The sequence below is a fragment of the Sebastes fasciatus genome, chromosome 19 (genome assembly GCF_043250625.1).
Source record: "Sebastes fasciatus isolate fSebFas1 chromosome 19, fSebFas1.pri, whole genome shotgun sequence".
NCBI lineage: Eukaryota > Metazoa > Chordata > Actinopteri > Perciformes > Sebastidae > Sebastes > Sebastes fasciatus.
Window position 1 is genome coordinate 21081022 of NC_133813.1, and position 27905 is coordinate 21108926.

The following is a 27905-nucleotide window of genomic DNA, read 5'->3' on the forward strand; positions in this document are numbered from 1 at the left end:
TTATGTTTACAAACCTTTAATATAATCAGTTTAATGTTTTCACTGACAACATGTCCTAATGTCCAGTATTAATAGCCACATAATATAGAAGTATACTGTAAGCATGGTAAGGCAGCACGGTTTACAAAAAGTCCTCATCTTTGACAAAGTATGAAGCAAAAATTAGAAGCAATCAAAGAAATCTTTTCACTTTTAAGAGAAACTTACTGAAAAGTCGGCACGGTAGAGATGATGTTTTTTTTTCTTGAGAATCCCTTCTGACCTGTCACTTTATGCTGCAAGACATCAGTGAGTTTGAACCACAGACATGATATGTTTCATTTAAAATACCAAATAAATATAAAATACCTTTCAAGAGAACTCTAAAAGGTCCATTAACACTGGTGCAGTTTGTTGGAAAATGGCAGCACCAACCTGCGAACAATTACTAAGCAGTAAAGTAGGTAAATTGAGCTTGAAATCATTAAAGTCCAGTACAGCTCTCTAGTGACCAGCCATTTGGGATTTTGCGTAACTTTTCTTAAAATCTTTATAGAGTTAAACAGTGCTTTCACCGTAAATATGAAAGTAATAACTGCATGAATATTTTTTGTCCTTCAACTGTGTGAAAAAATGTTTCACACTATTACATTTAATCTCCCATGATTTCTTTGGCTTGAGCAGAATATTCAGGTATCTTTTGCAGCACTTACCTGCAACCATTTTGGAACAATAACACAACTGGTATTAAAGGCACAAACCGTAATCTCAATCCAAACAAAAGGGTAAGAAACTAGAAAGGGCTCGAACCTGCAATCACTGCCAAATCCCCTGATTCGACTGTTGTCAGGCCATTAAGTAGGCGTTATCCGTCGCTATAAGCACCATAGATGTGGGTCATTAGAGGCCTGCTAACTTGTAAAACTGAATGAAACGTCACGTTTTGAACTCAAACAAATGGGCTTCTTTAGGTTTAGTCAATAAAACTACAACTTCTTTAGGTTTAGGCAATAAAACTTCAACTTCTTTAGGTTTAGGCAAAATAAAAACACTTTGTTAAGTTTAGGGAAAAACAGTGTTTTGGGTTAAAATAACAACAAACTCAAAGATAACTACACATAGTTGTTTTAAAACTGTCTATACTACAGCGCCTGACTTCCACTTCTGCTCCTGTCATCATTACTACGGTCGAACTACTGTCTACTACGGTCGCCGTCGTTTTCTTTCCTTCTGTGATCTACCATGTGAAGTAGGAGGCGTAGTAGGCCCCTATTGACCCACATCTATGGGGCTATAGCGACCGATAACGCCTATTTAATAGCTTAATAACAGTCTAATCGGCTGGCCAAATTGACTGACATGTTTTTAATACAAAGACTAAATCTGAAAACTTCATCTCCAAGTTAGCGTTTTCCGATGCTGTTAAATATTACAGCAAACAGTAACTTTTGTAAAGGTCGGAGTAAAACAGACCCATATTTTCAATTATGAAACACACCAAATGTTTTTCATTCATTACTTGAATAAAACTGTTATTAACATGGTTAAAAAAAACAGATCGGGCCTTTAACAAAACCCTTTTTCATATCCTAAATTCAGTTTTAAGTCCAGGACCAATCCTTCACGTTCATCATAAGAACTTCTCAGTCCAAGTTCACACTGTTTGTTAACTAAGTGCTGAAATGATGCACTGATATGCTCAGACTGAAAGCGAAACACATGACTGAGGTAGAACATTAAGTTTAAACAAGTAAATAATAGGTAAAAGATTACTTTACTTGTTTTAATACTGCAGTAATAATAATAATAAAAGTAAAGCTACATTTGAATTTTGGGTAATACTGCGACTGAACTCTACTTGAGTTGACAGAAGAAAGCTCTGATTTTGATTATATAATCAAGGTTTCCCTTGAGAGCATCTTGGTTGAAAAGGTGCAGCAGTGAACGGGTCATCCAGAGGTCTTCCCCCGATGGTCCAGGAATGCAGAGGTCCCACCGCTACCGAACCCACGGCGGCCTGCTGACCGATCCTGGAGACGACCCGGTGCACCGTCACCGGCTGCTGGAGCATAGGCGCCTCTCGAACACCAAGAGACCGAGGACCAGGAGGAGCTGATACTGGGACCAGGTGACACTGTTTGCTGGTTCGAATCCGCTGTGTACCAGATGTAAATATGTGACTGTTAGTAGGAACAGCTTCGGTGGTTTCCTGCCTCTTTCCAAACGGCGCCTGGAGGAAAACATCAGATGCCTCAGCAGGTTTATGAGATGTAGAAAAGGAGGATGCCATCGTGCTTTCTTTTCCCGGCGTTTTAAAAGGGGCCAGCTGGAAGACATCAGAGGTGACCGGGCTGTTTGGGGGCTGGAACTGGGATACTTGGTCGACAGGTATGAAAGGCAGGTCGGTGGAAGCGGCTGGTATTGCACGGTGTTGTTTGCTCCTCTCGTCTGATGGCGACATGTGTTTGTTATAGACACATGCAGCAGTCTTCTGCTGGATCCTTTGATTCTCCTCAGCGAGCTGCACAGAAGCCACAGTCTGAGCAGCTCGCAGTACATTACTGCTGAGCTCCCTCTGCAGGTCTGTGTGTGGAAAAGAAGGGAGAAAGTTCAGATATGAAGATATATGACAGCTTTGCTGAACTCAATCTATGCAAGATATAATATTTGCTATCTATGATATCAACCATCACAGAAAGGAATGTTAAAGAATGTTATTTGTATACTTCACTTATGTGCTTTTAGACTTCTTCAGTGGTTCCCAACCTATTTTCCTTGAAGCCCCCCCTACTTGCATCTAAGAAAAGCTGAGCCCCCCACAACATCATCAAATTTAAAGAAATTAGAAAACCTCGAACAAAATCCTCAATTTCAATAAAAGTGATTCAATGTATTAAATGAGTTAGTCTTTTTTATGAAATCAACTTTCTTTAATGAATCGAATACTTTTTGCCAAGTTATGACATCTTGACAGATTCGCTATATGATTTTTTGTAACAGCTTCATTAATTTACTACAAAAGCATTAAATCCCAAATTGATTTTTTTGTTATTGTGAAAAGAAAGAGAAATGGATTGACATTTCAATGGGGCATGAAGGTCTTACCTGAGTAGAATAAACCTGCTAACTGAGCACAATAAGAATGATTAGTGCATTACACATTTAAATCTCCCCTACTATATTATGCTACAAATAAACAAATCCTTTATAAGCCCTTACTATCTCACCCAAAGTACTTCGTGCAGATATCTTTGCTTGCAAGTCTGATGGGAAGTAATTAAAGGTGAACTCCATCGATTTAGCGTCGCACTGCTGTTACATCGTCAGACTCAAAATGGAATGTTTAGGAACTAAAAGAATAAAAATTGATGCAGTAGAAACAGAGATATTGTCTTCTTCCTCGACAAAACCTGGTGCCTACATTACCCACAATGCAACTTAAACCGTAGACAGTTCGGTCAGAGACTTTGGTGTGTTGTGCTAGTAGCGGCTAATGTAGCCTAGAGCCGCTAGCTTTGAGCAGAGATGAGGAGCGGTCTGCAGAGGTCTGGTAAGATCAGTTCTTTCTAATTCCACATCCCCAGATTTTTGTCATATTCAAACTTGTAGTTTTTCAGCCCGACTTTATCAGGATTTACAAAACTTTGTGCAGCTCCCTCTGGAGCCAGAAAAGGCTTTTTTTTTACGTACATATACAGTAGTACTCCCCAAGGCTTGTAAACAGACTGTGAGATCAGACTATGTCTAAAGCAAAGCTGTTATAAATGTGGAATATACTTTTAAATGCTGACATTTTTTCCTTTTACTGTAAAAATATTATGAACCCAGTAATTTTCAAAAAGTAGTTCAAAGTAGTCCATCGTACATTTGTTAAGTTACATCAACCAATATTCTGCACAACAAAGGAAATCTTACAATCAATACTCAACACGTTGACATTCACATTTGTATTTTATTTGCCATCCCTTTATAATTCTTTAATTATCTCACAAAAATAGAAGGAGCACACGATACCACAGCTCTGACGCAGGTTTGGGCCATAAAGACGAGAGGCGTCTCAAAAAAAACACTCAATAGTATCAGATAAAATCGACAGCTTTCATTTTTGGCAAAACAACAGAGAAAATGAGGGGCGTCTGTTTCACATCGAGGACTAATCTCAATACCCGCTTGGCTTTACCGGTTACAACAGCACACTGGCGGGCTACAGGGAGAAAAGCTCGGGAGTTGCATAGGTTCAAACAGTAACTGCAAGTTGTTCAGAGGAAGGATCATAAAGAGGATGATGAAAACAACATAAACCTTCAGTTGCACATGCAGCACCTACAGTAAATACACCTGGGAGACGGATGTTTGAAACCAGCCACTCTTTTAAGTTTCTGCAAATATATTTCAAAGATAAAATCCTAAAATTTAAATCAGGAGTTCTACTCAAAATACTCTCAGTCTCGGGGGGTTAATTAATAAAATTGACATAAATGATACAATGATCATTAAAGAACATGTGAATCAGTCACTAATTGTGCTTTTGGCACCGTTATTCTCAAATTCTGAATTTTTAAGATCCAGTTTTGAGGTGATTTATTTTATACTGCTGCCTTTACTTCAGTCATTCAAAAGGTAACTAGACACTGTATTCAATATTACAAGTATGCAAGAGGACTATATCTAACTAGCATGTCGAAACCCATTAAGATTTGTGCACTTTGTCAGCATTAAACCACATTACGGCTGGGCGATATGGGGAAAATCAAATATCATTCATATCATTTTTGACCAAATACCTCGTTATCAATATTGCGACGATATTGTAGGGTTGACTGTTGGTACTTTCACAAAATATTTAGACAATAATATCTGAGATAAATAAATAAAACAAAGAAAATACCGACCGTTGGACCGTTGCCATGGTAATCCTAATCAGTATTTGAATGCTTTGTTTTTTGTTATATATATATACACAAGTATGTAATTATAATGTCTAAATCCCCAAATAGCCCATGAAATAAGGAATAATCCCACAACATTAATTATTATTAATTATTCTCAGACGGATATCGCTGTTTGTTGTGTGTAGAGGTGCGTGTGTGTACAGTAGTTCGGGACAGCCCGACACTTATGCCATATTACAATATACAAAATCTAAGACGATATCTTAGTCGCATATCACATTATCGATATAATATCAATATATTGCCCAGCCCTAAACAATATGACTAATTTGTTATCATTCAATACCTTGTTATGCTTCAATACCAATTAACAAAAAAATAAAAAAATAAAATCCTGATTATTTCTGTTGAATCTCTGAATTACTCTGCCTCCTCAAGAAGGGACTATTTTAAGTAGACCTCACAAAATCACTTTCTAACATGACCAAATGAAAAGATGGAGGCAGTCTTCCCACTGTAATCATGCATCGAGAAGCCAAATCATTTAGTTTGATCCTACAGAAACATTTATATTGCTGATTGGAGCTGATTTTTTTCAAACCCTGGACTTGATGCTGAGTGTTGTATGTCAACCTTTTCACACAGAGCCCCTCACACATTAAACCCTATCAGACAACTTGTCCTTACTTCCAGAGGACAGTGAGACCGGGGAGCGGTTAAGCCAATACAACTCTCAGATGTAGCTCGCACTTCCTGAGAGAATTTAGAGGGGGGGGGCTGTGCTTTCAGAAGAGATTTTGACGACAACGTGACCGTCGCCATATTTGCAGCAAACAACAACACAAGTAGGCTACTGGAAAACACATCCAACAAATTCTGACTCCACGCACACACATACATACTTATCATAACACTGTATACCAACACACATGAACAGAACATTCAACAACACTGCCATGCTTTTTGATATGAGTTTCTGTGATCACTAAAGCCGGTAAAGCGAAAGCAAAGCTTTACAAAGCACACATTTTTCCAGAAAAGAGTTCTAGTTTAGCAATGAAATGAAAACAGGACTCAAGAGGTTAAGCTCCCACTTTTCCAGAAAACCGTCAGCTGTTTTTGAATAAAAATATAATCCTTCATCAGTCCGTGTAAACAAACAGAACACAGGCTCACGTTCTTTTCACAAAAGGTAGAGGAGGTGGATTAAGACATGGGATTCAGCCTAATCTCCAGGTTGAACAAAGACTAGGATTATCATCTATACATTTGAATGTACTGACAATAATTGAGTAGATATAACCAAGAAAAGAAAACTTTCTCAACACACAATTCCACAAAGAGGAATGAAATATTTATATAGAGTATTCTTCAATATTATTCAGTGATTATGGTGTCAGAATCATAGATATTTTTTTTTATTATAGACTAATATTTATTTCTTACATTCATTCTCTAACACTCTATTCATATTAACATTTATTAACAGGAAAACAATGTCATTTTCAGTCATATATCGATCGCATATATGTATATATATATGGATGGATGTATGAGATTTCACAAGTAAAGCAATATGTTTTCCACAAGTAAAGCTTTATGACAAATGACTTAATATATACACGGGAAGAAGAACCAATTCTATGGTCTGGATAAGAGCCTGCAGGGGTTTGCAGATATCTATTTACATAAATTAGGAAATGGCAGGAATGTAGGAAGGATTGCACAAATGTGGAATGAATGCTCGTGTTGATATTCAAACGAAAAAGTGCAAGTGAGTGAAAATCTTTTTTTTTTAAAATGCCATATTATCATTTATTATTAGTTTCTGTTAGTGCCGACAAGTTACCTGAATAGTCATGAATGGTCTCTCTCTCTAGATAAAAGCTACTTTATTTCCTATTACTGCTTATTATTCAAATCATTGTCATGATTTCATGCATCTTTTATTGATATGGCACACCGCTATAAACACTGTTAAATGACCCCGATTCGTCATTTAAATTCCAAAACAACCTATTGCTTGCCTCGAGGATAAAATGAAAGATAATAGCAAATGAGAACGAGGTCCTCGTTTGAAAAGTACAGTTTTGTCTGTTGGACATTATTTTGTTCTATAGTTATATTTAGAGTTTAGCTGATATACTTTCTCCACCAGTCAGCAGTTTATTCACAGATTATTTGATGGCACTTCACTGATCAGGGAAACGTTTAGTGTACTCCTCTTCTCTTCATCACAATAACTCAGTAAGGTGTTTATGGCGTTTTTTGTTTCCAGATTGTAATTTTTAATCTAATCTATAGCAGCTTTAAATTGTTAAAGATATTCCATCCAACGGCCCTGACAGAGGTCACGTTTATGCTACTGTGCAAATCGTCTCCATGACTAAGTTTCCCTTTTATAGATGAAATAAACTGACCTCTCTTGATCATTTAACTTTTCCATGGTTTCTACTTTTAAAATGTGCAAATAAATCTGGGGAGGAGAATTTAAAAAAAGGCAAACGACGACAATTTTCACTTGTGCACGATAATAACTACGACCACTTATAACTATGCCTATTGTACATTACGACAATGATCTTCTATTGTTTTGCTATTAGACATTATGCAACATTGCTCAAACAAACTGGATAGCGATACTATATCCTGATTGACAGAGAGAATGTAACGGTTAATCTTTAGAAAAGGATGATGTTAGTGTTCTGGCCACTCTTTAAAACCAAATGGACGATACATGATGTGTACAACAAAGAGAAAAAATGTGAGTGAGAGGGTGAGAGATGAGAGGTGAAAAGAAGCCAGATGATGCGATTGATACGGCGGAGAGGACAGGTATGAAGAAGCACTGAAAGGCGTTTTCTACTGTAGGAACTAGAAATGGAGATGACAGCCGAGGGGGGTGCAGGGAGCTAGCTATGACAACAGTGCTGATTGCCGTTATGCTATGCCAGTCTATAATCCAGTGTTACAGCTTCTACAGAGAGGGGCAAAGGGGGGTTGGGGGGGGGGGGGGGGGGGCGGGGGGGGGGCGCCTACAAGTCGATGAGCTGATCCACCAGCAGCAGGGAGCGGGCCAAGCTGGGCAGGCTGGATTCAGAGCCGCCACTGTTACTGCGCGAGTGGCCTCCTGAAACTGGCCGGAGAGACAAGGAGGGGAGGAGGCGGGGGGGACGAGACGAATACAGGCAAACAGAGAGGGGGGTTGTGGGGGGGGAGGAGCAGAGGAGCGGGAGTCACAGAAAGCAAACAAAGCAGTCAAGGAGGGAGAGAGAAAGAGAGAGAGAGAAAGAGAGAGGGCAGAGTTTACCCATTTACCTCTACTGGTTTAAAAACATTCTGAGGATGCAAAAATAGTGCAGGCACCTGATCCTGTTATCAGTAGGACCATTCACCAATACTTGGTCACGGTACTTGGGTACCAATTCGATATGTATTGCGAATTCTACAAGTATTGCGATTCGATATTATGATTTATTGCGACTTTTTTAACACTAGACCATGGGAAAAAGTTGAATCATACACTTCTAGAGACTTTTAATTTGAAAAATATCTAAATTTATACATTAAAATGTCTGATTTTCAGCATGTATGTAGTCAGACATGTCCTAAGTCACATTAATCAAGTCATTGTCAGACATTATTTATTATTTTTATTCTTCTGGTGAATACAATCTATCAATTTCATTTCCATATATGTATTTTGTATATACAGTTCCCTTTGTTAACATCTCATTTTGAAAACTGGACGTAGTCCCACGTGTATACTTGCACTAACTTCGCCAAGTCCGTCGCTAGCTCTCCTGTCAGCTCCGTTCTCTTTATACATCCATGGTCAGCTCCGTTTGAATACATTTAACATTAATGTCAGTATATAGGTGCTGTACAGTTGTAGCGTCGGCCAATTCGACCACGGAGATGAGATTGGCGGCTGACTTGACCGCACGTTACCGCAATTCGATAACGTCTCCTTTCTGTGACAGAGTTAACATGCAGTTTTAGCCGTGATGTCTTGCTCTGCTTTTCCTGACAATGTGTGAAACCCAAAGTGTTTCCATACTTTACTGGATGTGTAGTGTTTACCACTTTGGGTTTAACATGTGAGGGTTCAGGTCGTATCCACGCGGACCCTCCAACGTTTTCTACTTTCTCGTTTCGGCTTGCTGTGGTTTGTTTTGGTTGACGGATACGGTATGGATATGACGTCACGTTACTCTGACTACAACAATAAAAGCGGTAACTTCCTTCTACCTCCACATAGACTCAAATGAAGCAAATATATCGATTCTGACATTATAAAATCGTCAAAAAAAAACGCGATACATACAGTAGGTGAATCGATTTCCCCCCCCCCCATCCCTAGTAGGTTTGACTATTTCATTCATTATTTAGCAAATCAGCATGCAACTGAGGAAAACCCAATAAAACAGCCAATTTCTGTGTCTTTAATCCTAAAACCAACTTGACCCACCTGTGTTTCCTGGTGGAGGATGTAAAGACCTACCTTGGGAGTTCTTTCGGCCTGTGACGGGAATAGGATCAAACTCGTCCTCTGTGCCGACGTCTGCAGCGGCCTGCTGGGGCTCAAAGTCTGAGATCAGGAGGGACGAGTCTGCAGAGGATAAAAGAAAGTGAGCGTAAAAATATGAAAGCCCAATTGTGTCAGAAAAAGGTAAGTATGAGAAAAGTAATGTGTTTTTATGAACATTAAAGCATGTAAACATGTTTTAGTATAAACCCAAGATACAAGTATTCACCTGAAAATAAGCATAATAGGTCCTCTTTAATAGAGCATTGTAGAGTAGATGCTTCATTTACATAAAGTTAAGGCCAACAACAATAAGGTTCAATACCTTCATCACCATGATCAACATTTTCATAGAATCAGCGGTGACATAAAACAAATCGGAAGCTCTCCGGTGTTTCCGCCTGTTTGATAAGACATTATGAGTTGAGATCAGCAGTAATTAGGATCATGCAGCTGCTGCACACAGTCAGGCTGTGATTCAGAGGTTGGCACCGTCGACAGACAAATGCCTTCGTTCACCAGCCAAGAAGCAACCACTAAACCACAGCTGTGGAGCTCTCAATGTGGCACACACAATGTGGTTTTACAGATTATTCCATTCAAAAGAAGCACTTAGCAACTTTTTATTAATGTGAAACAGACATTTAAAGCTGCAGTAGGCAGTATATGTTTGGCATTATTGGGCAAAAATTCCATAATAACCTTTCAGCATATTGTAATTCAAGTGTTCTGAGAGATAAACTTCTACACCTCCTCATGGCTCTGTTTTCAGGCTTTAAAAAATCTAGCTCGTGACAGAAAACTTTGACCAATCACAGGTCATTTCAGAGAGACAGCGTTCCTATTGGCTGTGCTCTAGACATGTGACCGGTACTTGGCGTTCCTTCAGTCTATCTCAACCTGATCTCGACATGGCTGCTGGGTCACAGACTTTCTCATTTTACAGCTAAACCGCGCACTACAAGATGATTCTGAAAAGATTTGAGGCGAGAAAGAAATCGGCATTAATGTAACATAATATTGATTCATATTTGATCAGCGCTGCCTAGTTTAACCGTTTGGTCGGAGTTCACGACTGATTGACAGCTGGCTCTCATAGACGGCAGCTGGACAGCAGATCTCAGGTCAGCTCTTACTGCTTGTTTTCCTCCGGTCTGTGAAATCTTGCAGATGCCGTTAGGAGCACCTGAGGACACGGAGGCACGTGACTTTTTTCCAGGTTACCTGTTTCATGTACTACTGTCAGGATATAGTGACCGTTTTATAAAAATTACTTTTTTTTAAAATCATATTTGCTCCAATCTCGCCTACTTCAGCTTTTAGTGGGACCATCGATCTATTGTACACAGGAAACCCATTATAATGAATAGTTACAGTTTTGAATTTTATTTACTTAATTATTGTTGAAACTTTATTAAGTTATGATGTAACAGTCTGTCGAGATGAATTTGTTCAGAAGGTGGAAATACTTCTGCTGACACCCAGCTTGCTGCACAAAATGTTAATGTCATGTAACGCTACATTGCACTGTGACAATGTTAACATCAGCAGCACAAGAAGTTGATGTAGTTTAAGAAGGCTCTCTGCTCTAAGTTTGTTTTGGAGATGTTCTGCCCTCTAGTGTTGACAATAGCTTAAAGTCCACCTGAAATTAAATTGCATTATTATGCCTGCCACAGCATGCATATCAGCTCTGTAAATAACTTGTCCTGGGTTATCCTTTTAGAAAAAAAAATATCTGAAATCAAGGGGGAGAAATTCATATTTAATAGTTTAAGGTTTCATGATGGCGCCCCTTTCTTTGCATTGATTCATCAGAATCCCGTTAGGTATATGTCTATGTAGATGGGGAATTAGTTTCTATACAGAACAGTTAAATCTTTGCATGATGCAGTAACGTCAGCGTCCTGTCATAGGCAGAGCAGACGGTCCCACTGAGCCAGACAGCAGCCTGCTACACAACACAAAAGCCACAGAGTTTGACCAACAACCCACATTAGCTTTCCTGCTAAAGTCTCCTTCTACGGTATAACTTCCTAACATGGACATGCGTCTTGTCCTGCCTCCTTAGCTTGCTAAAGGTGGCTAAATCCTTTGGGCCCAAGGAGCCCTACTCAGTGATCCCCTGGGTGGCCTACGATCCAAGTTATATTCCAAACGGGCTGGATGCAATTTTTCCAAAATATGGCAGGAGCGAAGTCTGAATATTTTTTTGAATTTCTTTGAGAAAACCTCAACAAGGTTCCAAAATCTGAGGGAGCAATACTAAAGATACTCTTTAACAAAGATGACGCATTTCAAGCTCCGCCAATGGTTTGAAATGGTATACCCTTCCTGTCTTCGAAGTAGGCGTGGTTATGGTGTGTTTGCCCTCGCGAGCTAAGTGTGGTGAACACATCCTACATAAAAGATTACAGCTTACCTGCGATAGGCTGTGTGCAGTCCCCTGTCAACAGACTGAAATCATCCAAAACAGAGGCAGCGGAGGTGGGAGCAGAAGAGACGGAGGAGTTGGCACTGCTCGCTGCCGGAGGGGCGGACGGACCGGAGATCAGAGAGCAGCCCAGGAGAGAGTCGTCTGCGGTCAGAGGGTCTGGGGCGGATCAGGAGAAGCCAACAGTAGACAGAAAAGAGGATCAAGTTCAGTAATGGTTCTAGTACAAAGAGGACAAGGACACATGACTAAGATGCATGCACTAACCCCTCTGACTGAGGTTACTTCTACTAGTTACAAAGCTGTAATCTTTGAAGATCTTTTTAGCTCTTAGAAACAAAATACACACACACACCCACCTTTTGCAGACTCTTCCACAGAGCCACCGAACGGATCAGACAATGACAAGAGGTCGGGAAGCATGAGCGAAGTTGTGTCTGGAGATTTGAGTCCTTCAATCAGTTTCTCTGAAGAATTAAGAGACGATAAAGGAGACGTACTTGAGAATAGCAATAACAATATCAGCTGTAGCGAAAAAATGTAAGAGGCCCAAATAAAAATACTGCCACTATAGCAAACAGACAGATGAATATACAGTCTGATTTGGAGCCAGATGTACCTAATGTTTAGATCATGTACTTCCATACTATTATTTATTCATTATTATCATTTATTCATTTGACTAAGGATAAATGAGGACAATCAGCTCATGCTCTTTTCAGGTATTGAAGACTATCTATATGTGTAGTATGGATCCACGGAGAGAGATATTTACCTGGTGCATCTGACAGTTCGAGGAGACCGAAAGGATCCGGAACAACCAACAGTGAGGCTCCTGAATCCACATCAATGAGTGTTGTTGGTCTTTCAACTAAGAAAAAGAAGCAGCAAAGATTTATAATACATTACGAAGCCGGACAATTAGCCTAGAAATGCATTATGGGAGGAAGCTGATTCTTTCAGTTGGTGTGTTTCAATACAAACTTGGCTGAAGTATTTCATTGCCAATTACAACAAAATCAAGTGTGTGTTTGTCATCTCTAGCTGGTATTAAAAAGTGACTATGTGTGCTTTAAATCCGGTTTTCCAATGTATTCACTTGCCTACATAAACATCAATTCCGTATGTGCATTTGTTATCACTCCAACAGACCAAATGCAACTCTATGAGCTCTGTCTCTAGACTGTGTGAGACTAACAGTGCTACCTAATACCGTTTATGAGCAAATCAATTTCTCCTTTCACATTAAAGGAAACACATAAAAAAGAAATCAGTGGCTATATTTGCTGAGCACATCAGCAGCTCTATCAGAACTCTTTACAGTAACATCATTACAGTAATGTCATTTAAATGTTGGCATTTCTCTCATTCTGACCAAACCTTTTATTTTATTTATGTGATGCACATCGGCAGCTTGCTTTCGAAAGCTTCTTAAAGCTATCAGATTAATGGAGCAGGTGCATTAACAGGTTTACATTACATTCCTTTAGACCCGTACGGTACGATGCATTATGTGGCATCAGTACAACAGTGAGGTATTAAAGTGGGGAACGACTTATCAAGATATCCTTACAGTAAATCTCATTCTGAGCTACCTCGCCAAAGAAATGCTATAACAAGCTGTGGGCTGTGGTGGACAGAGGGGGGTCATGTCCCCAAATTTTTGGAAGTTTGTAAAGTTTTTAAGCTTGTTATCATGTCCATATTGTGTTTTTTATATGCTACAAGACATATCATGAGCGAAATAAGCACTAAACGCCAATGGCTGAGCATTTCTGCCTTGGAACTGCAGTGTTTCTCCAAAACACAAGACTCAGATAGCCATGTTTTCATACGTCACATACCTAAAGAACCAATCCCGTCAGTTTGCGGTTAGGCTTTGCATATCCTTAACGCTAAGGTGAAACGAGGGGTGTCAGAGAGGAGAAGCAAAGTGTTGCTATGTGACGGAATTTTTACAAGCTAGCTAACTGTGGCCCTGTTCAGACCGGGTATTAACATACGTCCTCAGTGATCGGATCACAAGTGGACAGCTCTAAGTACAGGTGTGAACGCACTCAAGACGCATTGAGATCCGATCACTCAGACCACATTCAGAGGTGGTCTGGGCCACATGTGACCACATTCTTTTAGCAGTGTGTACGTGAATGTGTCCTGGGCCACATTAAGGACCGCCTACTCAACTGACGTCCCGCTGGGATCCAGGGGGTCTCTGCGTTCCTCATGTGAAGAGACGGGCAGACGCGAGCGCTTATCTGCCTCGAGGCATGGAAACGGCTTCTGTGCTCTACTGTATCCTGTCGGTACAACTGTATTTTATTAAAATATATCTTATCTGTAGGCTACATATCTACAGACTATCAGACTAGGGACGCGAAGTGTATTATTATCATACTGTCAGAGACGTGTCGGTGTTTTTGTTCCGGTACTTTGCACGGAGCTGACGCCCGCCTGCTTTCTCTCATTCCTGGCTCTCTGAAGCTCTGTATAAGACAGCGGTGCCGTTGGAATGGATGTCCCCGGGGACCGCCCGTACAATAACCTTATATTTTGATGTTAATAAAATGTACACAAATCCAAAAATATGTAGGACATATCAACATCACAATGTTTGCTGTATTAGCCCTGTGTTTACTACGTGTTTATTTTGCATATAGAGCGGGGAAGTGAGATCGGGTCACAAGTGGTCACTGGAGACGCATTCTAATGTCAGGTGTGAACAGACGTACTTAAAGCCATCCACTTGAGATCCGATCACTCAGGACGCATGTTAATGCCAGGTCTGAACAGGACTTAAGTACTATTTTCTAAGGACGACAGAGACATGTTATGTTTTCAGTTGTAAAGTTGAAAAAAGAGAAATGGTGAGCCAGCATGTTTTACCAAAGGATCAGAAAATTAGACAGAAATGGGTGCAGTTTATTTAAAAAAAAAAAATCGTATCCCAGCTAAATTTCCAGAAAAAACTTGCATATGCAGTAGATATTTTCCACAACACCGTTCGATAAATTTACCCCAACACAAGATGGGTTGTCCCACGAAATTTATATTGAAGCCTGACGCTGTGCCGTCCATTTATCCTGGAGACACAGCAAGTACGAGTCAACCGTTAACCATCAACCGGTAAGTGTATTTTTCTTGTGTTTTATCCGTTGAATGTGTGCAGAACGCTACATAATGTTTGCCGACGTTAGATTGCCAAGATACATGATGATTCATGTCAAATGAAAAACAGTTTAACAAGATTAAATTCATATTGTGTATTTGTCTGTTCCAGCCCCTCGTTGCCTGCTTTCATTAAGTGTTTCAAGCTTTAAAGCAGCTTTTCAAGCTCACACTTTTCAATCTTGCCTTTATTGTATAATGAGTTAAATAATGAAGTCCAAAGACACCATGTTTTGAGGCAGAACCATGACATTAGAAGGAAAGTAGCTGTCAGATATACAGTATTTGCTTTTATGAAAAATCTTAGAATGTGTTATGTCAGTCTGAACTGTGTTTGCAGGGACAGCGTGAGTTAGTGATGATGTTGCTAAAGGGTCTGTGGAGTTTCATAGGTCTGAGTACATGGAGAGGCAATAAGAGAAGAAAAACACTGATTCTGTAGAATCTAAAAGAAAGAATGTTACATACGAGTATTTTGGGGTGTATTATCCACAGTTGAGGCCTGCAGGCCTGGTATCAACTCCTCTGAGGATGATGGCTCAATTTCTGAAGGTAGGTCTGGAAAAAAGGAAATGCACAGTTATTAACATTTTAGAACATAAAATAATACAACACATACGCAGACAGTTGTACAAATGTAGTACCAGAAGGCATTTTGTCCTCAGTTTTGAATTCCTCTGCAGTGAGGTTGGAAAAGAGGTCATCGTCAAATGGGTTCCATGCAGGCTGTGTGGGCGTGTTGGTGGCATCGCCAGTGGGTCCAGCTTTGTTCTGGTCCTGACCTGCATCACCAAAACCAAGCTCAACAAGCTCTACAAGCTCTACAAGCTCAACAAGCTCAACAAGCTGGACGGTGCTTGGTGGAGACGTAAGTGATCTACGGGTAAAAAAAATATATATATATATCATAAATATAACAAAGAGGAGAAGACTTGAATTTGAACTATTTTTCAAGTTTATTCCAGTACATGTTGTGCAACTTACTGGTTGAGGGCGGCGTCTCCATTAACTCCTTGTGACTGCTGTGGGGAGTCGCTCACTGGAACTCCAGCAACGCTGCTCGCTGTTGCGTCACTCGGTGTGCGTTGATGGCCTCGTTCTTCAGTTGTCTTTGGAGAAGCGAGTGGAGTCTGATCAGAAGGGGCACGGAGGGAAAGCAAAACCGGGGAGATCAAGACAAAGTCCAGAGAGGATCTCACAAGTCACAGAAAGTCTCACGGTGTTTAAATGTTAGACACAAATGTGTCGACAAGGGCTGTCCTCAACCAAAGAAATAGATAGTCGACTAACACGCAAACGATTTGGTCGACCAATTGATTAGTTGATTTAATCAACAAATCTGTAAAACTGAGTTTCTCCACAAAGAATCACACAAAAGCACCACTTGAAATCTTGTGTTTACCAGAGATGTGCTCATAACTTTCTTGGAAATAAATCATTCAGCATGAAAAAAAAAAAGCATAAAAAAAGACTTATCGATTACAGAAATCTAAACGACCGATAAGTCGACTAACCTACTAGGAGGAGGCAGCCCTAGTGTCGACAAGCCATGTTATGAAGTTTTCCTTTCACTCATAGTCACATTTATTGGAGGCATAAAGTCTCAGACCAAAGAAACAGAAAAGGAGCTAAATGATTGACAGATTTAGAACGTAACAAACAGGGTTAGTAAATAATATTATAAGACTTTTCAACTTTTTTCTCTCAAAGTCATACCTAAGGAAAAATGGAAACAATAGACGGATGAAAAGAACACCAGGCCATGTCACTTAAAAAATGACGGTCAAATAAAAAGGAAGGAAAAGTAATTCATTCTGACAGCTCTGCAGTGATGACGCTCAGGCACTGTTTGAAGCTGGATGGTGACGAGCAGAAAGGCCACTTACCGTCTCAGCTGCTTTTTGGCTGATCTCAGAGGAGGCGGGCTGAGCCGGGGCTGCTGACGGCTGAATTATCTGCTGCTGCTGCTGAGATACAGGTGGCTGACAGGAGGCCGGTTTGCTGGGTGAAGGCTGAGCCGCCGGCTGCTGAGCCTGCTTGCGTCGAGCCGGGCGTTGAGGTGGTGCCGGGCTCGATGGCGTCTGAGCTGCCTGCTGGGAGGTGGCGCCGACCACGGAGGGAGGTGTGGTCTGTTGCTGGACCACTGGCTGTGCTTGTGGTTGGACGTCAGCCTTTGTCACTGGTGACACGACTGCTGCTGCTGCTGCTGTTGTAGTCTCTGCTCCTGTAGCTGCGGCTGGCTGCACTGGCTGTTACACAAAGATATATGTTGTCACTCAAAGATTACAAACCGTCTCAATTAAATACAGAGTTTGCTTCTGTCTTTATCCTTTTTTTTTGCACATTTTTGTATAGAAAGATGTGTTTTGTTGTCAGTATGTACCTGCTTCTGTGGAGCCACAGCCTGACTTGAATTGTTTTGTGACTGGATGAGTGGCAGAACTGAAGTCTGTGCCTTCTGTGACTGCAGAGCTGCAGCAGGCTGAGAGAGGTTCAAGCTGACTCCTGTGGGGATGTTAAAGAGAGCAACGACTAGGAATTACTCAACAGCATGGAAACATTTAATCTTAAAGTGATAGTTACGGTGTTTTGAAGAGGGGCTGTATGAGGTACTTATCCATAGTAGGTGTATTACTTACAGTAGATGACGGACACCGGAGCAAAGCAATACAGTGATGTGGACGGGACAGCAGAAAGATGTATTTTAGCCATCTAAAAGAAAGGCTCACCTAAAAAATTGATATCCGTGTAAGTGTACGCTATATTTAGAATATTTTCCGATGAGGAACTGAACTGAAAGTGAAACGTATCTATACTGTTTTTGTCATCTGAGCCTGCTGGCTTTGGAGTGAGCATAGATATGTTTCACTTTTAGTTCAATTCCCTGTTGAAAAGGAGAAGGAAAGGGCTGTCTGACTGCAAGATAAGGCGGTGAAAATATTCTTAATATAGCGTACAGTTAAAGGGATATACATTTTTTTAGGTGAGCCTTTCTTTTAGGTGGCCAAAATAAGTTTTTCTGCCGTCCCCGTCCACAGCACCGTATGGCTTTGCTCCAGTGCTCCTGTCTCTTTCTTGATGCTGGGGGCACGCCGGCTGTCATCTACTGTAAGTAATACACCTGCTATGGAAAAAACACCCAAACAGTCTCTTTAACACTCATACAGAGGTGTGACAATGTAAAAATCAAGCAACATAAACAGGTTTATCAGAGCCTTTGATGGGATTATAATCTGTTAAATGCTGATAAAAGACATGAAAGTGATTCGCAACAGGTACAAAACTGATATCAACTGAAGCAGCGTATCAGAGTGTGTAAAAATCATTAAACAATCACTTTGGACCGGTGGTTAGATTGCTTTAATTTGCTTGAGCCTTAACCTGCATACTTGATCTGCTCCTGTAGAGAATTGCGGTATTCAACATGTGCACAAAGGATTAGAGGCATTCCTGTTTTTATGTACATCTTTATTCAAAAGCTCAGTTTCTTTTTTCCTGTGATGGAGAGGAGAATAAGGACGGAGTACCGTACGTACCCACAGGCTGAGCTGCACCACCGGGGAGATTAGCCCGCTTGCGAGGGGTGAGAGCAGCAGGCTGGATGGGTAAGATGCCAGCCGCGGGCTGAGTATGGGCTGCTTTGGGCCTCTGGCGAGGGGTGATGGAGGTTTCAGTGGTGGGAACTGGATCCGTCAGTCTGGCAACAAGAGAGCATGTTGGCCTTCTTGTTAATCACGGCAAATAGTGTTAACATAATTATTTAATGAGTATCAGGATACTGACTGTACCCTAATTACTTCCACAAAATGTTGTGTTACTACAGCTTTAATGGTGACACAATGTAAGCAGGTCATGCTTGCCTGGATTTAGCCTGGTTCTTCTTTGCTGCTGCAGCCTCGCTCGCTTTGATTGGCTCAGGAAGTTTAGAAGGAATCTGAGAATTCTGGATAATAGAAAGAAAAATGCAAAATCTTTAGAGGCAGCAGACTCAATGACAACAGTACAGACACAATTTGACAAAGCAAACTTCCTGATTGTGGCAGTTGGTAGCAATAATGAAGAACATCATCAGTGCTAACAAGCGTTTTTTCTACTGTTTACAACTGATGAATTGGTGCAGATTATCCTCCCACAGTGTGACAACTGGTTGGCGAGGCAGCCAGCCCACAGCCGATTCCACTGAATACGACATGAAAATCAATTCCTGATGAGAGAAAGCCGAGCATTTCCAAATGTTTCAGCTGACGCTGGTGCTGAGAGAGACTGACCTTCACATTCTGAACAGGGCAGGTCCGCTGAGCTAGTTTAAAAGCAAGGAAGGACACCTGGTAGATATCTGGTCTTTTCTCTGGGTCTGGCTCCAGCATGTACCCTGAAAAAAACACCAACATAGAACCAAGAGAGTTTTGAAAGTCAGTAAGCAGATACTCACACTTAAGCCAAAAATGCATGCCTTTTGTAAAAACTGAATTAGATGTTGTTGAAAACATGAATTAGTGTTTAAGAAAGACTAACGAATGAGGCAGTGAAGATCATAAGAGTAGCGGGAGTTGTCTGGAATGGTGAAAGTGCCATCACAGATGGCCACCTGGCTTTCACCAAAGGGCAGAGTGAAGAAGCACACTTTGTACAGCAAACAGCCCAGCGCCTGGAGAAGACAATCACATGTAAGACCCACCGTCACACCAAGCACAAAGAAACACAGGAGGAGAGGAGAGGAGGGAAGAGGAAGAAGAGAAGAGAGGATAAGAGAAGAGAAGAAAAGAGAAGAAGAAAGGAGAGGAAGAAGAGGAGACAACAGAAGAGGAAAGGAGAAGAAGAAGAAGAGAAGAGGAGAGAAGAGAAGAGGATTGTTTGTTTTTTATAAAGAACAAACAATCACTAAACATCTGCTACTTAACAAGCCTACAGGTTTAATATTTTTTCTATTGGTTTTATTACTCATGGGCCATCATATCTACTATAAATCAGAACCATAAAAACAGCAACCATAAAAGATCGGTATTAGTTTCATAATCAATACTTTGATCATGTGTTACATCAATGGAGGCTATGGTGTTTAGTTTTACCAGCTATATTCAGTATGATATCATGATCATCAGAGAAGTCTCGTCTTCCTCCTCACTCACCCAGACATCTGCTTTTGTGGTGATTATCTTGTTATTGTAGAGGTTCACCATCTCAGGGGCACGATATGATAAAGTGGTGTACCTGAAAGGAAACGGGAATAAATTGGTGTGAATAAATCAGGAGCAAAATTAGTAAGAAAACTACCAGTTTTTAATATGGCAGGGAAATAAAAACAGCCTACGCAGTATTGTGTGCTCATAGATGCACATCAAATGCTAATGAAAGTAGTGACTTATTACATTTTTGCATCAAACAAAGCCTGTTTTGCGCACACGTCAGTGCTGTGCGGAGCCATATGAGGAGGAGGTGAAAAATCCAATTAGTCTATAAAATGACAACAAAGCTGCTCATGAATGAAAACCTGCTGACAGTTTTCTGTGCAGCCATAGCTACAAGGAGTGTTAATGAATGAGGGCGGCAAATATCGCCAAAGCAGACGAAAAAAAGGGGGTACACACTTTTTGATCTCTTCCTCCACAGTAGCCACTCCTTCAGTCTGCGGGCTCTGGAACTTGTTAGTGGCGCTGCCGAAGTCACACAGCACATAATGTCCCTTGTCGTGCAGGAGGATGTTCTCCACCTGTAGGTATATAAAAAGAGATGACACTCGCACACAGTCGCGTCGGAGAGCAACATGAAAGGAGGCGACGCAGTGATTGACACCATTCTGTTAAATCAAACATGGGAGTTTCATGCCTCCTGCAACATGTACACTTGAGATAATCATGAACACTCGAGGTGAGGCCTCCTTCACATTATGACATGCAGCTTTAAGTCAGAGTCAAAAATCTGCACTGCAATAAAATGTTTCCATATGGATTAAATCTATTGAGTGACAGTGACTTCCAATCTATGCGACAGCCACACTGCAGTTGACTGCGCTCTGCAGAAATGGAGAGGCATTTGAAGTATTTTGACAACTGACAATCTCCCCTCCTATTAGAGCTATCCATAATTAAACTCAGCTTCAGCTCACACAAACATATCAATCATGACTCTTCAAACACACAAGCGTGGTGATCCACAGTAGGTGTTGCCCCCTGAGTTAACGCAGAATGAGCCGCTCGTCCCGTCCGATAGACTGCAGAGCAGCAGAGCATTACGCAGGAGAAAACGTGTCACCTTAAGGTCTCTGTGGATGATGGGTGTCTTGCGCTGGTGCAGGCGAGAGACGGCATCGCAGGTGTCACAGAAGATCTGCAGCACCTCGGCCTCGGTGAAGCCGGTCTGCAGCCTCTGATTCATCAAATTGACCACCTGTCCCCCTGCAAAACAATAGAAAATTGATTCAGCTGAACAAACAACAAGGGGAAAATAGCCTCACTGGTGTATGATTAAACCTTAACTTGCGTGTGTTATTCCTTTAAAACACTGATATTGTTCAAATCATTCTGAAAACTGCTACGCAAACTCATTCAGTGCAGCCGCAACACACTTCCCTTTCAGCACTCACCCTTGCAGTAGTCCATAAGTATGAGAACCTCCCATACATCCCTTGATCCCATAGCTGTGATACTGGAGTCCAGATAACCAACAATATTCTTGTGACCGACAAGGTCTTTCTGCAAGAACACAAGCACACATTCGAGAGCATTAACAAACCGATGCTCAGTAAGCACAACTACTGCTAAGCTGTTGCATAGTGTGCACATACAACAACGCGACCGGTAAAGTGAATGGAAGCATTTCATAATGACTTGATTTTCTACATTCAGAAAAGATGCCACAGAGGTGACAACCTGATTTGCAACCCACAACATTTTTTTCCCATATTATATAAAGAAGTTTAATACCATAATAACCCTTTTAATTTCATCTGGTCAGTGTTTTGTGATGCAGTGTGAGGCCATCGCCTGCAGAGGGAGCTGCAATGGAGAGCTGAAATCAGGGACCTATTAGGTAATGAAAAATGTCAAGTACTGCAGCTGAGGTGAAGCACTGTCTGTCTGTCTGTCTGTCTGTCTGTCTGTGAGTGTGTGTGTGTGTGTGTGTGTGTGTGTGTGTGTATGTGTGTGTGTGTGTAAGAGAGCGAGTGAGCGAGCGAGAGAGAGAGAGAGAGAGACATAATGAGACGGAGACTGAGAGGTAAACAAAACATGGCATGATGAGATGAAGGAGAATGACACCAGACATCTTTAAACCTAATTTTAAGTCAGTTTGTGTTGGTTCCAAAAGCAAAACTAAGACCTCTACGTAGAGCTGTCCCGAACACCATTTGTTGGGCTTCGAAGCTTCGGCGAGAAATATTCGAAGGTATTCGAAGCTCAGCGGAGCACCGCAGCAGGCCGACATGTTCTTCTGTCTGTCGGCCTCCATCTCCCGTGTGCTGTCCCGGGACAGTGCCGCTGCCGCACTACTGTGCACGCACCGAACCTCTACACATAACAAACAGCGATATCCATCTGAGAATAACTTAGAATAATTCATGTTGAATATGAATAATGAATTATGTTGTGGGTTTCTTCCTTACTTCATGGGCACATACATTATTATTACATGCTAAAGTATATCCATCCATCTATCTATCTATCTATCTATCTATCTATCCATCTATCTATCCATCCATCTATCTATCTATCTATCTATCCATCTATCTATCCATCCATCTATCTATCCATCTATCTATCCATCCATCTATCTATCCATCTATCCATCTATCAAATTAATTTTAAAAACGGAACCTTTGAATAGTGATTTGGAGGTTGAATACCATGGCAACGGTCAAAGATTCAAAGCTTCAAAGCATTCGGGTCAGCCCTAGACCTAAGTTGTATTCTGTTGAATGCTTATACAATCAGCCATTTTTTGTAATTTGCTTCCATTACTTCCTTCCTTCCTTCCTGAGCGGTCCTTCAGACAGAAAAGAACAAACTCTGTCTGTGAACTCACTGAATGTCCAGCTACAACAAAAAATGCTTTAAAATTAGGAAATAACTCTTCAAGACTGCTGATAGAATATTTACATTTTGTGGTAGGCTACCGTTGCTTACATGACACTTATGCACTAAATAAATCACAGTCCTGGCTCTGGCATTTTTACCAGGTCAAGAGGTCAGGCAATGCAGAGATAGTCTTCCTTTTTTACCAGCATACGATCCTCATGTACATTAAATTTAAAGCAGGGACACATTCAGCTTTTCAGACAGCATTTGTACAAAGAACTTCAGAGCGTTTTACCAATCTCAACAATGAATGCTTAAAAACACAACATGTCATCATGAACTCGATGGTCCCTAAGAGTTGGTGTTCATACAAATCACCACTGCAACTCATTCAACAATACACCTCAGGGGGGAGAGCAGAACATGCAAGACAATACTAAGAAAACAAAAACAAAGCACACCAAGAACCAGATGAATAAATACAGTACAGCAATCCAAACCGCCCTGCTGCAGGCTGTATGTGAACCCAACTCAGCACATGTTGTTAGTCATTCTTGACAGAATAATCGAGAGCTTGCATGTGTGGATTTCTTGGGAAATTTTAGGCACAATGAGTTTCACTTTGTTTTGTAGTTGCTTTCCACCCCCATAGAAACAACAAAAAAAAACAAACACACAAGCTCAGTGTGAGAACAAGCAGAAATATTTTATCTCAGCAACTCACCATTATTTGAATCTCGCATTTGCACACCTGCAGATCATGCTCATTGTTGACATACATCCTCTTCAGGGCGCAACGCACCCCTTGATTTGTTCGCACGAGGAACACAATTGCAAAGCCACCTGCAAGGATTGAGAAAGAGAGGAAACCGTCAGTCCTCAAAGAGATGATAGACACATAATACACACATTAGAAGATCATTACCAGATTTCACTACAATCAATAAAATATGCATAAGACTCTCACAAGTTTTCTTAGTGCATCGTGGTTTTGGAAATGTAGCCGACATGCTAATTTTTTTACACCCAATTACTTCCACAACTGTTGCAATCTGTGTCCATGTAGCCTTACATCAATCCGGACAATCGGGACCAAATGGTGCAGCCTTATAGCGTTATGTATTAGTCATGTCATCGCTGCAGGGTTTACGTCGAGGCCTACATTGAGGCCTAACCATCTGGTACAGCTCAGACCACAAATTCACTTTGCCGAGTTTGGTTGTGACAGAGTCATCAATTTTCAGGCAGACATTGCGGCTTATGCTGCATCCTCAACTTGACACGAGTGAGATGGTATTGTGTGGCACGGCAGCACTATAAATCTGCAAGAGATACCTACGAACATGGACGCAGGTTCAGGCTGAGGGTTTGCATCGATACTAATAATACTGTAAGGGAGATGTAGTAACCACAGCCTATGTGGTTAAGACTAGTAGCTTATGTTCAATCAAAAGTCAATAGAGTTAAGGAATGTCTGAGTTTGACGATAGTCGCAGTACATCACTTCTCTCAATTTAATCTTTATGCTGTACTTGCATTAGCATGTACAAAAACTACCAAGTACTGTTGGCTCACATGAAGTTCAGAGAAAGTGTTATTTAAAACACTACAAATAGAAATATAAGAATAACTAAAAGGTTGTATTCAAAATGATGAATACGATTATGTTGTTTTGGTCAAGTACAGGCCTCCACTTCAGCATCAGTACTAGCAAACAATCCTGTGTGATCTACACAGCTTGCACTGTACACTAACCCTTCATTTATTCTTTTTAAAAAAAGGGATCATATTACTGCTTTAACTGTCCCGGCACCAGGTAGGTCTCCATCTCCTTGAATCACACTTCTGAATCACAAAACATCTGACAGGACACTGTTGTATTAGTCAGCTGAGCGAAAGCAGCAGGCCTCTTTCTTTTTTCTTTTTTTTGCATTTATGTATCCAGGATACATAAGATGCAAAAGCTGCATCACTCCTGTGGGGATGGCATAAGGTTACATCCCTCTGTCTCTGTCATGTGACTGGTGCATTTGGGCTTGAAAGGAAACACATCTAAGCTTCATGCATGAAAATATAAAAAGAAAACAAACAAATGACATCATTCGGCCCAGTGCAAACCCCTTCTTCTTCTCACCTTCAGCAATTATCTCCTCAACAGTGACTTGGTGGCGCCCGACAGTGAAGGCTCTGCCAATGAAATTTCCTCCTGCATGGCTGGACCCAGAGCTGCTGCCACCTCCTCCAGAACCAGGCCCAGAGTTCACCAACTCACGACGAGAATCAAAGAACTTCCTCATGTTGTCAGAATAAATGACAGACAGGAGGGAGGGGAGATTTGTGGCTTCAATCACACACACACACACACACACAGATGAGGTTGCTTGTTTATAGATAGATAATGCAGGTCAGATTGTAAAAACCTAACGAAGTCTATTTGCAGTGATGCCTCTTTGTCACTTATGATGTGGAGACAACCCAGATTTCTGGTGGCCAGTTGGTGATATAGCTAGATAGCTGTTATGTAAGTGAATTACACCACCCAGGAGGCTAAAGCATCATCTCCAGGAGAAAGTATTTTTCTTTAGCTATCCATCCAGCTGTTCCAGGTGTTCAGGGCTGCTGCTGCTGCTGCTGCTGATGATAACATGAGGTCCTTCTCCATCTCGTCTTCCAGCCATTACAGAGCGAGCTAGCTCAGTGCTAGCTACTTAACGCGCTATGACATTTCGTGTTAAGGTTATCCAGGTTATCCTCTGAAGATAATGTCTTCCAGTGCGATGTGTCCGACGTGTAATGTGTCTTGTAGCGTCACCAGAAACAGTCTTTCCATCCTCAGTGCAGAGAAGCCGCGGTTAGATGGCACATAGCTGAACCGTCGAGCTATTTAACTAACATTACATTAAACTGAGATTTCTTTTGGGTTAAGCTAACGCATTAGCCTCGATGAAGCCTTTTCATCAATAACAAGACGACAGAAAAACCTCCCGTCTGTCTGTCTGTCGCACCTGGAGCTGCGGAGGATAATCTGACATCTACTAAAACAGTATAGAGGTTTCAGCCCAGCAGCCTAATCTCTGCAACCACAGCAATCTTTGGCTGCCAGCAGATATCGCAACATCCTAGCTGTTGCTGTTGACGCGCGGACGGAATTGTGGGTAATGTAGTTCAGAGCGCAGTTGCAGCCTTCCACGCCCCTCCCCCTTTGACGTAATGTGGTCATAATGCTGCGTTCAAGTCCTATCGCTCAGCCCCGTATTCAAGAAGGTTTTTTAATTTAAAAATGAAATCCAAAATAAATCTATATCTTTCAACTTCTGTTTGAAAGAAATAAAAAAGACCTTTTAAACAACATCATTGAAAAAAATATTTAAAAAAATATTAAAGTGTTATTTACTGTGGTGGCAGTTTCTGTTAAAACAAGACACAAACCAACGTAACAACTTGTCTTTCAGTGAATTTAATAAAAAGGCATACATTAATAACTAAAACATCTGCAGATGGACTGCAGATGGACTCACGAGCACAGCCACCTGTTGTGGACTGTGGCAAGTGAGCCCCGAATACAAAGAGTAGTCAGTATTTATACATTTAAAGCATAACATGAAGATAAGTGCAAAGAAGAGAAGGATAGAAAGTATATCAATGCGTCAGCACACAGCAGACAACAGAGCATCACAAGACATAACAAGTATTTCAGCAATCTGTTGTTTGCAGTTACAGAGAACTAAAATGTCAGGTCACTGTCCTATGGTGACGAAATTGAACATGTGAGGCCCTGAGATTATCTAAAGGTACAGTGTTAAACTGCAGATATGAAAATTGCCATTACATTACATAAATGGAAATTTAGGAGTTAGGGTTTGGGAAAGCCACTTCCCAATAGAAAGTACCCTATAAATCAGGGGTTCTCAACCTTTTGCAACTGAAGGCACACTTGTGATTGTCAAAACATTTCCGAGGCACACCTTCCCAAATAAATGAGTAAAAAACCTAACATGTTTATACAACAAATAATAAACTGGGCTGTAGATATGTGTTATGCCACTGTCAGCTGTAATGACCAAAATACATATTCTGCTTACACTCAGTGAGACACTTGGGCTTGCCTCTGGGAAATAATGAGATCAAGTCGTGGTGGGATGGGTGAGAGGCTGACACGCAGAGTAGCATTCAAAGTTGCTTTCAGTTTGTTCCTTGCCTTTGATTTTGTGACAGTCACAATGGAAAACCCTGACTCACATAAATAGGTGGTGGTGAAAGGCAACAGAAATTTGATTGCCCGTAAATCATCATTTAAAGTATAAATGATGATTTTGTTTATATTTAGCTTATTACTATTACATTCAATGCATTGGGTTTAAATAGATCATAACACAATCTTACTAAATATCTAAGGTTTGAACACTTAATTGTTTTGTTTATAATTTATTTTATTGTGGGGCCACAGTTTGCACCAATTCGGTAGAATGGCCCATATACAGTATAAGATATATTTTTGTGTGAGAAGGTGTTGTGTGAATTATCTATTTAAAAGTGTCTGTCCTCCTCAGTTCGGTATATACAAGCAATAAAAAAAACGTTCACACCACACTGGATTCAGTTCGGATATACAGTATATCAGGAATATCATTATCTGCAAAGTGTCTGATGTCTCCCACTTGGTGAAAGGAACTGCAGAAGAGTCAAAACATTACATACACGTACAACAACATACGCGTTGGTCACTTTTGTGTCACTTTTGCAATGTAAATACTGTATACCTACTGTTACGGATATAAGATAAGATAAGATAAGATAAGATGAACCTTTATTAATCCCCGGAGGGAAATTCAGGTGTCAAAGCAGCAACATCAGCAAACAGTACAATACTGAACAGTAGCACTAAATGAATGGAG

General features: G+C 40.8%; 1 protein-coding gene across 1 annotated transcript; it reads right to left on the reverse strand.

Annotated features, from left to right (window-relative positions):
- On the reverse strand, positions 1–26160 carry LOC141757570 (AP2-associated protein kinase 1-like). Its single transcript, XM_074618138.1, has 20 exons — positions 25145–26160; positions 23735–23853; positions 21582–21690; positions 21251–21393; positions 20587–20708; positions 20128–20209; positions 19514–19646; positions 19267–19370; positions 18859–18941; positions 18535–18695; positions 17382–17503; positions 16885–17247; positions 15983–16128; positions 15643–15875; positions 15467–15556; positions 12609–12704; positions 12193–12300; positions 11822–11992; positions 9376–9483; positions 1–2562 (listed from the first exon to the last, which is right to left on the reverse strand). Exons 1-20 carry the CDS (start codon positions 25305–25307, stop codon positions 1877–1879), a joined length of 3342 nt encoding a protein of 1113 aa, XP_074474239.1. The 5' UTR covers positions 25308–26160; the 3' UTR covers positions 1–1876.
- Between the last annotated feature and the right edge of the window lie 1745 nt (positions 26161–27905).

What these genes read in the sequence shown, in the direction of transcription:
- LOC141757570 (XM_074618138.1), bottom strand. Translation starts at nt 25,307, where the DNA reads ATGAGGAAGTTCTTTGATTCTCGTCGTGAGTTGGTGAACTCTGGGCCT. An exon ending in GCCCTGTTCAGAATGTGAAG is followed by an intron (nt 18,942 to 19,266) that starts GTCAGTCTCTCT and finishes TCTATTATCCAG; the next exon opens with AATTCTCAGATTCCTTCTAA. An exon ending in TAATACACCCCAAAATACTC is followed by an intron (nt 12,705 to 15,466) that starts GTATGTAACATT and finishes TCTTTTTCTTAG; the next exon opens with TTGAAAGACCAACAACACTC.